Source organism: Typopeltis vanoorti, chromosome 2, assembly GCF_054136105.1.
Source record: "Typopeltis vanoorti isolate ZY-2024b chromosome 2, IOZ_Tvanoo_1.0, whole genome shotgun sequence".
In the NCBI taxonomy this organism is placed as follows: Eukaryota; Metazoa; Arthropoda; class Arachnida; order Uropygi; family Thelyphonidae; genus Typopeltis; species Typopeltis vanoorti.
The window spans coordinates 67,791,232-67,805,126 of record NC_143550.1 but is presented as its reverse complement, the minus strand read 5'-3'; the positions used below and the strand labels follow the sequence as shown (position 1 = coordinate 67,805,126).

The 13,895-nt window shown below is 36.8% G+C and overlaps 1 protein-coding gene across 1 annotated transcript in view; it reads left to right on the top strand.

The window, feature by feature from the left end:
• Positions 1 to 13,895, top strand: part of ArfGAP3 (ADP-ribosylation factor GTPase activating protein 3) — a 234,546-nt gene that overhangs the window by 83,101 nt on the left and 137,550 nt on the right. Inside the window, exon 4 of the mRNA XM_090401616.1 lies at positions 3,404 to 3,590. Coding sequence (XP_090257742.1) covers positions 3,404 to 3,590 — 187 coding nt within the window. The remainder of the gene's footprint in view (positions 1 to 3,403; positions 3,591 to 13,895) is intronic.

Sequence of the window (13,895 nt, the reverse complement as noted above, 5' to 3'; positions counted from 1 at the left end):
GTGAGGAAGATGGTTTGGTCTGATGAAGCACAATTGAAGCTTAATGGAACAGTGAATCGGCATAATTGTGTTTACTGGGCTCCAGAAAATCCGGGCATACACGTGGATAAGGCAATCAATTTACCGGGGGTGGGGGGGGGGGGCTTAATGTCTGGTGTGGATTGTCATCTAGGGGTTTTAATAGGACCATTCTTCTTCTTTGAATGTACTGTTACTGGTCAAGTGTATCTAGACATGTTACAATTCGTGTGTAGAGGCTTAAGTGCTGTGAGGACATCATGTTGGAGGCTTAATGGATTTTTTACAACACTCAAAAAGAATTAAAATAGAATTTAATACTTCCTATATTTCGTCCTAGTCACTAGGACATCTACGGGATTACAAAAACAATTAATGTAACATGCACACAAATGTTAAAACAATACTAAGCCCAACCACGTGGGTGACACTAAAGTCCTATCTAGGTGGAGCGCCCTCTAAGGGCGGTAGTAGGTGGCCTGGAATGTAAGGTGGGACCTCTGGTGATGAGTGTTTCCCAAATCTTCGGAAGCTTAATGCAACCGTATTTATTAAGATTTGGTTGGTTCCTGAGAGCTGCTGCTGCTTCTAAGAAAAGTCTCTCTTTCTTGAATTTGCTGTGAACATTATCCTCCGCGATCGCGCTACCTACATCCCGCTAGAACACGACGCCACAAAAATACAAGTTAAGAAATTAAAAATCTTACTTAAAAGAGTAATCTCCTGGCCCCCTGACATCACGAAAAAACTTAAACCTTTCCACTCCCATCCTCCCCGAATATACAGTTTACCAAAAATCCGCAAACCCAATTCCCCACTGAGGCCTATAGTAGATACCACCAATGCACCTTGCTACAGATTGTCTAAGCAGCTGGCCAACTCTTTGACCCCCCCCTCACCGGAAGGTCCACTTCCTATATAAAAAACTCGACCCACTTTAAAGCCCTCACAGAAAATTTAATTTTGAATAATGCAGACATATTGGTAAGCTTTGATATCTCCTCTTTGTTTACCAATATTCCCTTAACTGACACCTTATCTCTCTCTCTTAGAAAACGTTTTTCCCTCTGACATCTTATATCTCTTTTCCTTTGCCATTAACTCTGGGTATTTCTCTTGGAAGAACAAAATCTACAAGCAGATAGAGGGAACCACCATGGGTCCCCCCCCTCTCACCCCCCTTGCCAATTTCTATATGGAAGATTTTGAAAAACGAGCCATAGACTCAGCCCCACTCAAACCTTCTATCTGGCTAAGATATGTAGATAATGTGTTCTCTATTTGGCCTCATGGCCCAGACACATTAGACTCCTTCCTCAGTCATCTCAATAGCCTACATCCAAGAATCCAGTTTACTATGGAAAAGGAAAAGAACAATTGTTTACCCTTCCTAGACACCTTAGTCACACGCCTGCCTAATAATACACTTGCCTTCACTGTATACAGAAAACCCACACACACACACACACACACAGGCAGATACATTCACAAACTCTCCTACCACCACCCCTCGCAACAATATGGCATTATTAAAACTTACCAAGAGAGCCCACAATCTTTGTTCCAGTGGAACCGCCCTCACTACTGAGCTTAACCACATACATAGCACTTTCCTCTCCAATGGCTACAGCGAACACAGGATCAAAAACATAATCAGTTCCTCCCCCATTCCCCATCCTTCTCATCAACAAGATTTTAAAAATGCCATCACCATACCCTACATCTGTGGCACATCTGAAAAAATAGCCAAGATACTAAAAAAGTACAACCTACACACAGCATATAAGCCCCACCGCGAACTTGCTACCCTTATCCGTTCTACGAAAGATCAGCTCCCTCCTCTCTCTCTGCCCGGAGTTTACAAAGTACCCTGTTCCTGTAAGCTGGTGTACTTTGGACAGACAGACAGATCAGCATCCATCCGCCTGGAGGAACACAAGTCTTACATCTGTAAACACAACTATGGCCATTCAGGCTTAGCTGACCATGTTTTGGACACCACCCACAGGGTATCATGGAAGAAAACCACCATGCTCCACCACAGCAAATTCAAGAAAGAGAGAGACTTTTCTTAGAAGCAGCAGCAGCTCTCAGGAACCAACCAAATCTTAATAAATACGGTTGCATTAAGCTTCTGAAGATTTGGGAAACATTCATCACCAGAGGCATTCCAGGCCACCTACTACCGCCCTTAGAGGGCGCTCCACCTAGATAGGACTTTAGTGTCACCCACGTGGTTGGGCTTAGTATTGTTTTAACATTTGTGTGCATGTTACATTAATTGTTTTTGTAATCCCCGTAGATGTCCTAGCGACTAGGATGAAATATAGGAAGTATTAAATTCTATTTTAATTCTTTTTGAGTGTTGTAAAAAATCCATTAAGCCTCCAACATGGTAGACATTTTACACACATCCATTTTACCTGCCATTCATGCACTTTATGGGAATGATCAATTTCTCTTCCAACAAGATGGCACACTACCACTGAGATGTGAGAGCTTACCTCGATGAGAGTTTGCAGGGACAATGGATAGGATGAAGAGATGCATTCCTTATTCGCTCTACCAAAAAACAGCCACATTCCCTATACCTACCAGGTCCCTTGCAGTTGCAAACTGCCCTACTATGGCCAAACAGTCAGGACATCCAATACCAGAATATCTGAACACATGGACTGCATCTGTTTTCACCATTACAGCTGCTCTGGACTTGCTGACCGCTTTGGACACTTACCACAGAATATGCTGGAGAGGCCACTCTATTACACCGCAGCAAATACAAATATGAGAGGCTATTCATAGAATCTGCCTCAGCCCTAAGAAACTTTCCAAATCTTAACAAATTTGGGTGTATGAAACTGTCTGAATTTCTCAACTATTACCAACATGGAAAAACTACTACTATCATTGTTGTAGTTTTTCCATGGATTTTTTTCCCTCCATGAATGGTTACATTAGCAAAACAAGTGTTCATTGCTATGTTGGCAAGAAAAAGACCCAGAGGAAGACCAAGATATAGGTGGATTGATACAGTAAAAAGTGCCTTAGAAGATAGAAATATAAGATCTGATAATGTTGGAGTCTTGACAGGTAACAGACTGATTTGGAGGAAAATTGTAGATAGGAAGGTAGTAATGATGTAAATTTTTCATGTAGTACTGCATATTCTGTACATCCCTCGATGGTACATGGCAGGAATTTGATGATGAATGGTTACATCTTACTGTACAATATACATCATCATGCTTTTTTTACCCTCTAATTCTTTATTTCTTTTTATTAATTTTCTTGCCTGCATATAAATTTTTTTAGTCTGCTGTAAATTAAATGATGAAAAAGTTGGAGTTAGTTTATTTTAATATTGAACTTTATGCATTATTTGTAGCCTTACATAGATGTTGTTCATGGAGACCATCCACACTCTCCAGAGATTACAGAAGTAGATTTCTTTAAAGAACATGCAGAAGCTCATCTATTTATCACAGATACAGATACAACAAGCCTTCAGAATGGTTCACTTTTTGTTTCTTCTCAATCAAAACAAATAGAAAAAAATCAAGAAGGAAATTCTGGTATTACTATTCTTTTCTTTAAAAAATAGCTGAAATTTTATAAATTGCTGATAACCTGACCACTTTGATAATATAGTAATTTATGCTTTATTTAAACATCAGTTAACTGAGTAAATCATAAACAAATTACAAATTTTTACTATCACTTAGTTTTATGATGTGCCATCAGAAACATGATGTTCTAGACTTTGTGAATGGCTATCTTTTTTGTTCATTTTGTGTATAACTGTTTAAAAGTTAAAAACAAACAAAAAAAAAATGATAATTACAAGTTCAAATTTCTAGTCTTTCATTAGAAACTTTGGAACTGGCGACTAATGTACTGTCTTTATCTGCCTTCATTCCAAGGCTATAAGAATATGAACAGCTGCCAAGCTTTAAACCTACGAGATGAACATCTCTTCCCTCCTACATTCCATCTGTCTTTATACTTTGAACAGTCTGTCCTCCCTTACTCTGTCAATCCCAAAGAAAATAAATTTAATGACTTTATTATTATATAAAGTGCCTCCATGGAGTCAAAAGACACATCACAGAATGAGTCTCTTGACTCAAAAATTAAGGCCACAAGGCCTTAATTTTGTCCTGTGGAGTGATGACACTCCACAAAGCCTGTTTAAGGCCTTGTGGAGTGTCATCACTCCACTGGATGACACTCCTTGTAGAGTGTCATCCAGTGATCCAAATGCAAAACTTTGCAGAAATATGTTGTACATCATGAAGAAGCGATCTGAGGAAAAAAAAAAAAAAAAAAGTAGTTCCAAAATTCATCACCAGGGGTGTTTACAACACCATAGAATTTGCATATCACATAACTTGATAGGGGCCAGGAGGGTTTAAAAAAGATGGACGTGGGATTTTTCCCCTTTATTCTGGTTGTTAATGCTGTCCACAGTGATGGCACTAGCCTTGCCCCAATGTGCTTTGCTCATGAAGCTTTACTACGTAAACAGCAATGCTGTTGCTGCATTCTCCAAATTTCATCACCTGAACAAATGCCAATGAGATTCGCTATCTTCATGTGCTCTGCGATGAATGATTAGCCATTTTGAAGAAACTGGATTGTTGGGAGTTAGACCTGGCAGAGGTCACAAACCAGTCAGTTCACAACAACTGAACTGAAGTTGCTACTGCTGGTATGGAGCATGCCATGAATAACAGCATTGGTTCCTGCGGTGCAAGTACTATATCAAAACACATGGATTTGCCTCGCACAACTGTCTGGAAAATTCTATGGATTTTGCATCTACAGGGCTTTGAAAGTCAACCAACATTCACTTTAACATTCCTTGCTCGAGTGGAGTTGGCCACGGATGATTTTGTGGGGAGATGAGGCTCATTTTCACCTGAATGGAGGAGCTGTGAATACACAATTGCCAGGAAATGGCTATGCAAAACCTGCATACAATCCAACGAATTCCTATGCATTCACCCAAAGTTAATGTCTGGTGTGGGTTTAGATCTTCATTTATTGTTGTACCATTCTTCTTGGAGGACATTCACCAGTCGAGTCCTGTGACCTACTCAGTTACTGCCAAGAGGGTATCACAAAATGATAAATAATTTTGTTGTGCTACAGCAGCACCTATGCATGGATTCAATCATTTTCATGCAGAATGTTCCCCCCCCCCCCAACACACACACATTGGTTGATCTCTGCAGGAGGTTCTTCGAGAACATTTCTCAGAAGCCATGCATTTCCCACTGCATGGCCATCTCATTCACCTGATCTAACCCTCTGGACTTCTGGCTCTGGAGATTTCTCAGAGACAGCGTTTATCAGGACTAATATCAGACTAATAATGTGCCAGTACTGAAATACGGCATAATGCAGCACCCCAACTAGCTGCATGCTGCTGTTGAACACGTACCAGGAAGGGCAGCACATTGAACAGTACAGCTAGTGAATGCATAATGGAAGTGAATAAAAATGTGTTATTTATGCTTGTGTCACTTTACTCCTTCTTACACAGAAAAAAATTACTACATCTACATTCAGTACATCATAGAGCACCCCCTGCTGCAGAATTTTGGAACTATCTCCCCCCCCCCCCCCCAGATATCACTTCTGCATGATGCACAATGTATTCTGCAAGGTTTGCAGCATTTGGATCACTAGGTGGTGCTCCACAAAGCTTTAAACAGGGATACTTTAATTTTGATCACCCTCTGCTTTTTTAAGCTTTTGATGTTAGATGAAATACTTTTCTCAGTACAGTAACATTTACATTTGAGAATAAAACTTGCTGATAAGTTTTTTCCCCTCCCTTTTTGAAAACTTTTTTTTGAGAAAAAGAAAAAAAAAAGTTTTTTTTGGATATAAATTATGCTGTACTAAAATCCTTTTAAAAGAGTCAGAGACATATTTATTTAGAGTGCTTAAAAATAGCAGGATCAGTCAAACATTGCTTTATTTGTATATTATCTGTTTTTTTATTATTTTGATATTGATGTAAACCTTTTAGAGGTATTAAAAAGAGCTTGACAACACATAATTTGTAGTCTATGTAATAGTTTCAGAGCACAAATTTCAAAATAATTATTGATGTTCAGTTAAATAAATGTTAATAAATATTCAGTTAAATTTATTTAACTGAACATTTTTGAACTTCACCTTATGTTTATTATTCTGCCTACTTTGCAGATATATCTTTCCACTCACAAAACGTTCATTTTTCATATTAAAAATAACAGTATTTCATTTATTTAGCTGATTGATAATATACATAGTTGTCAGCTTTTAATTTTGACTGATTAAAAAAAAAGTAAACCAAAAAGAAATATCTCTTTAACACAGTAAAATAAGGTGGAATGAATAGTTTCAGTTAATTAATATTTAAAACAATAGACACACCTAGGTGGTGAAGAAATTTTATTAAAATATGAGAAAAAAAAAAAAAAAATCTAGTAATAAACGTGTGTGTATATGTGTGTTGAATCAAATTCTTCATTCAAGAACTGGGCATAGAAAAAAAAATCTTTTATTTTCTAGTATATTCAATCACTTATGGTATTTGTTATTTATTTTTTAATTAATTAATTTTTTTTTTCAGGGATTGTGTAAGGATCAAAGCTATATAACTGGGAGGAGACCTCTATATAGCCTTTTTAAGGAAGTAATCTGGAGAATCAACTGTGCCTTTTGACCTAATGTCCAATCCTCATCTTCTTGTGGTGCACCCTGTTAGAGGATATCTACTAGATATTGAATGAATGCTGATGGGATGCTAATTTGGGATTTAGCCAACCAAATTATATTCTTATTGGCTTAAAAAAATGATAATGCAACATGACAGAATTTCATGTGCCCACATGTTACATCTATGGGGAATTTCACAGTAATCCCTTTTGTGTACGGCACTGTGCAAACTATGCATCATATTACTGATGACTACTCCACACGCGCACACACACACTTTCCTGAAGGCCTTAGGAACTTGCACACTTACTCCCACACGACTCATTGCCTGGTTAAACAAGTTCCCCTGCTTATTTCATCAGGGAATTAGGATGAACAGTGAATAGTCAGCTATTGGAATAAACTCCAGTTCAACATCAGCAGAATTCTAGATTGGCACCAAAACATGAACAGCATCAATGGAAAAGAAATATAACTAGCAAAAGAATTGGATAAATACCAGATCGACATAATAGTTATTAATGAAACAAAAGCACAATATTTATCCTACAGGATGGACTTCCACAACGATCTGTCCTCACCTTAACTATTCAGCTGTCCAAACTAATATCTTTCAAGGCCTTGAGGAAACAATGAGAACATATCTGAGCATGCAAAACTACTTTGAAATCTGGTGACTATCCCATAACCCCAGTGAAACTGTTGTTTTAGCTTTCCACCAACAATATTTGGAAAAAAACAGTTAAAGATATCTGCCAGGAGCAACATCATAAACAAGAGTTTACAGAACAACTTGAGGGTTTAATACTTTAACTCTTAGAACTGCAGCCCTGGCTCTGGTCTTCCCAGTATCAGAGTACTGATCACCAGTTTGGAGCTGAAGTTACCACATGACTATTGTGGACTCACAACTCAACATAACAATGAGAACTATCTCTAGTGCCTTAAAGTCTACTCCTCTTCTGTGGTTGCCTGTTCTTTCCCACCTTATACTTCTCCATGCTTCAGAAGAGAAGCTACTATCAAAGAAATACATAAAATCAGAATTGACATTAACATATGTCAAGATAGCTCTCCACCTTACCTCCAGATCTCCCATTTGACTTCTGAAAATACCAACTAATAGTCCCCAGGACTGGTGGAGAAGACTCTGAAATAAATTACAAACAAGTACCTGATCACAGATCCAACCATGGATCCGCCAGGATTGAATCTACCTCAACACCTCTGGAGTTGGCTAAACAGATTTTAGGACTGTATAAGGTGGCTATGCCCACATACTACATCTGTGGGGAATTTCACAATCATCTTTTTGTGTGTGGTGCTGTGCAGACTGTGAATCATATCACCTGCCTCCCCCCCCCCCCGTGCGCGCACACACACACACACTCTTTCATGGAGGCCTCAGGAACTTGCACTTACTCCCAAATAGTGCCATTGATTAGTTAACTCTCAATTTCTATATAATTTTGTTCATTAATTTCTTGTATTTTTACCCATATGATAAACAAATAAATAAATACTGAAACAAAGAAGATAAAAACAGGTGAGATTTTTCTAGAAATTATATTAGGCAATATAATGTTATATTAGGAAATAATGATCAGGGTAAAGAAGGAGTAGCTATAGTATTCAATACTAAATATGAGGATAATCTTCTTGAATAGCAGACATCAAGTAGAAAGTTGTGGGCAACTATCAGAATGGAGAATTAGACATTGAGACTTATTTGCACCTGTGGTCCCACAAACAGTTATACTAAGGAAGAAGTGGAGGAATTTTTCAAGACATTAGAGAAGGCAGCTGATACATAGGGAAAGTTGGTTTGTTGGATATCTAAACAGCATAGTAGAATATAATTACCAGACAAATAGAAATTTTATGGGAAAAGAACCAAGTACTTACAACTTACAAACACCATTAATAATAATGGTGTTTGTAAGTTTTTTCACTTGGTTATATTATAAATTAAAGATGCCAAGAAATATTCTTGGTGTGATCCTTTATCCAAGTGTGAGCAAATAAAAATTTGCACGTGAGGTAACATCCCGACAGGGCTGCTTGTATATAGAGGCTAATGACTTCACATTAATTGCCTTAGTATCCCATAATGCAATTCACATCCTTATGGACATGTATAATGCTATGAATTATGGGAGGTGGGGGGGGAGCACTGCCAGACCAGTTTTGACCTTTATTGAAGTGAAAAATAAAGAGGTGCTCACCATAGGCAGAGTAGTTAGTATAGGGATGCAAGAGAGCCTGATAGTATTAGGAGAAAGAAAAGACATATAGATAGTATGAGAGATAAAGAAAAGGCCTCAGCTCTTTTATATCATCATATAACTAAATGCTATCAGTTTTCCCCTTTTTTTTGCCAATCTCATATGGATGAACGATCAAAAGATCGATGGAAACTAAAGCGCAAAGATGACTGATACCCAGGTTGTTAGCCTTATCTGCATTAACCATCTTGAGTTGGCCTTCTCTGCCTGGAACTGCCCTCCAATCATCCCCCTGCAATTGACTATAAGACCACATTGAATTAAGAGGATGAAACTATTTTAAAAAAAACTCTCATAGCAAAAATAGACAGAATTGTATCTTCCCTTGGTGAGTATTGCATAACATGGGTGGTCTACACCACCTAGCCAAAAAATTGATAGCTCCTAAATTGCTTCTTTCTAAATACAAAAATTCTCTGACTAAATAATAAAATTTTTACAATACAATATTGTAAAGCATTTGGATGTCTTATTGCTAGTTTTCAAATCCGTGTTTCTTTCTAACCTTCCATAAATGGTGTTTTAATTCATTAATTATAAACATCAAAATTCTCTTCCCATTGCTGACAGGTGATGGTACTGCAAAAAAAAATCCATCTTGTTGTAAATAATGGAATGTCCAATGCATTACATAATCTGTTCCAAATACGCAAGGCAAGAGGGCAGTTGTAGAATCCATGTGCTACCGTTTCCAATCGGTAACAGATGTCACAGACTGGATCTCTGATGTTAAAGTACCTTCATTTGAGGTATTGACTGGAAGGTGCCATATGCAATTCTCCAAGCAAGATCCCTCCTGTTAGGGTATCCTTGAAACCTCAATAAGTTATGAAACAAAGTGTTGTTGTCAGTACCCAACTGTGGATGTTTGCTGTGAAAGAGAAAGATTTCTTTATACCAGATTTTACTTTGTTTTTAATGGAAAGAATGTCAATGCCAGAATGTTGTAGCAGTCCTAGAGTTAAACACAGAATGTTGTTATTCAAGAACAATGTCAGCTTTTAGACCTTTATAACCATTTACTCCAAACAGGGTAAGATGAAAACCCATGTAGTACAGGAGAAGATCTGCACTTGTGTGATTGGTCTGAAATATTTTATGAATTTTCGAAGCTGTATTTTAAGCCCACATCCTCCATGCTTCTTTGATAGTTGAAGAAATTCCTTTTTAACTTCTTGGTATTGGCTGGACCAAAAAAATCGAACAGGCTACTATATAACTGCTTTTCTTCAGCTTCCATGATGTCTGTAATTTGTACAACTGAGCAGGGAAGATTATCGTTTTTGAGAAAGTGGCCCTATTTTCCAGTCTTCTAAGGTTTCAATGTTCTTGTGTAAGAGTTCTTGAACTGGTAATATTGGGTATTACAAAAGGAATGCCTCCAAGATCCCACTTTCCAAAAACTTTTAATTTTCTTGTCTGCATTAGTAGTTAATCCAGTGGTTTGCTGAATTTTTCCAAAATACCAAAAAAGATGTATATGGAATCATTATACCTCAAAGTGCCTACTACATCATCAGCATATGCTAATCCCTTATTTCCCTTCATAGTTGAAGTAACTGTTATTCTTTGCACATGGGTATTGTTGACTTCCTGTATGCAAGAACCAATGCAAAGAGCAATGGACTAAGAGGACAACCTTGCTTGACTTCTTTATGAATTTTGACCAGGTCTGACAGGAACCCATTAGCAGCTTTTAACCCGCACAAATTTGCTGGAGGATGTGAAACAGAAAGGGATGCCAGCCATTATCAAATACTTGAGTAAGATCTACTGATAGCACATTTATGATTTTACCAAGTGTAGTTTGCTTTAAAGTGCTCATCTTTACTAGACTGAATTGGAAGATTCAGGAACTCTTCTTTATGCCGCTCTGATATATATATATATATACAGGGGGGTGGCTCATCTTAGGGGCCATAGGGGCCAGGCCCCACCTATATTTGTATAACTAGCCTAATAATTGTAGTTTTAAAAAATATGTTTCTTGTAATTATTATTTTTTGATCTATTTCCAACACGTTTTATTGTTTAATAAAAAAAATTACTGTAGTATTTTATGGCAATATTTTATAATGCAATTTAATAAGATCTCTGGGGCAACCCACGGCTGGCCCTATTTTATATGTGTAGAACACAGGGCACATGTTTGAGGCAAGTGCACTAGCGATAGTGTTTGTTTACCGGGCGCAATGCTTATCTTGGGGCCAGTTTAGTCTGGCCCAGTCACTGTGTTTGTATGTAAATGGCAGGCAATTCTTTCATTGTCTTATTATTTATTCTCGTTGTTGATCTGTTTTATTGTTTTTAGTGTGTTTAATTATTGTCGTTTTTTTGTTATAATTTATTTTAAAGTTTAAATTTTTCTTACGTCTATAAACAATACATTTTAACTATGAACAAAATCGATAGTTTATTGGAAAAATGTTTCTCGGAATCTCGAAAGTTTCGACATTGATTTATAAAATAAATAATAGAAATAATAACTTTTTTGTTTTAACACTTGAAAAATGAAAACATTTTGCAGGGCGGCCAGCTAGAGTCGAACCAGCATCTTTGGATTTTCGGTTCACTGCTCTAGTCCATTGAGGTTTTTTTTTTTTTTTTGCTCTAGTCCATTGAGCTATGCCTGCAACTGCAAATCTTTCGAGTTTTCATGTTATTAATACGTTGAGCCCCGTATATGTTACGTCCTAACAATTTAAAAAAAATTAATAGCTCAATGCATCAGTAGATTTCTGACTAAACATTATTGTAATAGAAATAAATAATAACTATAAATCAATAATAGAACCCACTATATAAATATAAAAAAATTAAGTTGTTTTTGGCCCCTGGCCCCACTTGTTTCTATTGTCACCAGCTGCCACTGTATACATATATGTATGTATGTATGTATGTGTGTGTGTGTGGTGTTCTAATTGGCTCTACTGGTTCTCCCACTCTTTTAGCAAAAGTTCTGAAAGGACAGGTGGTAATGTGGTGTTCAGAACTTTCACATTTCTGACAGAGTTTGAGACAATGGTTAGCGATATGCCCAATCTCCATGCAGTTGAAACATTTAGATTTGGTGCAGTTGCCACCAAAGTGATCGTATGAACCACAAAGCAGGCACTACCTCTATACTCCAGGATAGTACTCTGTCCTCTGTACTCCAGAATATTGCCATAACTCGGGTTGTACCGATGTTGACAAAATTTGGTACAGGCATCTTCATTGTAAAGGTGACATCACCAGAAAACCAATTTGGGTCTTCACCTGATAAACTCTTTCTTATGTTACTAATTTTACCCCATTTCAAGAATGTTTGTATAAGAATTTCATTACTGTTCTGTATATATCTGTTCGATTTTTACTGTTTTAACCTGTCTTCCCACCATTACAGGAATAACTTTGCTGCCTGCAAAAATAAACTTTAACTGCATCTTTAACTACAATTAAATATTTCCCTCTGCCATATGGGGTGAAAGAATAAATCTTACTAGCACCAGCTATCTGTTTTAAAACCTTAGTAACCTTTTCTCACTTCTTCACATCCTGGAATTTCAATTTCTAGAGTTTGCACCCTTGGAGGAATTAGTACCATTATCTCAGAGTGGGGAAATAGACCAAAACTTCTGCATTTCATTATAAGAAAGAAAAAAAAAGACTTCTAAGACTGTGAATTAAATAATCCCAGGATATATAAATGATTCTATAACCACTAGCAAATCCTCTATTTGAGCTACTATAAAATGGTGGCAATCCCATAATGCATATATTAACTGCACTACCAGCAATCTTAATATTTACTTAAAATAAAAAGCAATGGTGGTGGTGGGGGGGGGGGGGGACAAAACCACCATTAGCACCAATAAAATAAAATCAAAGTGAAAAACAAACAAAAGAAAACCAAAGTACCAGGGTGACCACCCAGCAAAAAAAAAAAAAAAAATTGTACTAACTTATGCAGGAAAAAGGTACTAAATCTGAAAAAAAAAGTACTAGATTTTTATGTAACATTTTATGTAAATAATGTGACATTAAATTTTCAGTTATTTAATATGCTGTTTACATATATACAGGGGCTACAACTCACAAGAAAAACACTGGAAGTATTTATTCATTATTTTTAATAGATTTTGCTAAATTAATTAACTCTTCAGAAATAGTAAAGTCTGTAGCTGATGAATGTTTCAATTTTTCTTTTGTCAAAGGGAGTCCATTCATCAAGGAAGTTTGTAGTTGATTTCTCATTTTATTTTTATTTATTGTCACTGCTGAAAATATTCTTTCAGTTGCTGCTGATGAATGAGGGGAAGCACAGTACAGCTTTAACTAATGTTATTAAATTAGGAAACATTTTTTCTCCTACTGCATTTTTCATTTCAAAAAACCATGAATTCTTGACCTTTTTCCAATGCTTCTACGGTCTTCAATAGTTGTCATTCTCTATTGAGGGCTTCATAACTATTTTCTTCAATAACATTAGGAAAATTTATAGCAAGTGGCATTATACTGTAAAAACAGTCTGATTTGCACATTTCAGGATTCAGCATCGCTAAACTTTTTAATACAGGATTCTAGTAGTAAGACTTATATGTTGGTTAGACATAACTGGTAATTAGTTTACAGAATTAACAACGCATATAAAGTATATTAATTAAAGGTAACTTTAATGAATAACTTCTATATTTCGGCAATGTCACATTGCCATCTTTAGGAACATAAAGATATGGTATGTGCACTCAGGAACTAACACAAAGCAAATGAGGAAGAAAGCAAGAAACTAATATTGTTCCTAAAGTCCTAATGGTGCCCTCTTGCGGGCTAATTTGGTAGTCTTGGCAGTTGGGCTGAAGTTCTCATAATGAAAGTCTCCCAAATTTGGGGCAGTTTCAT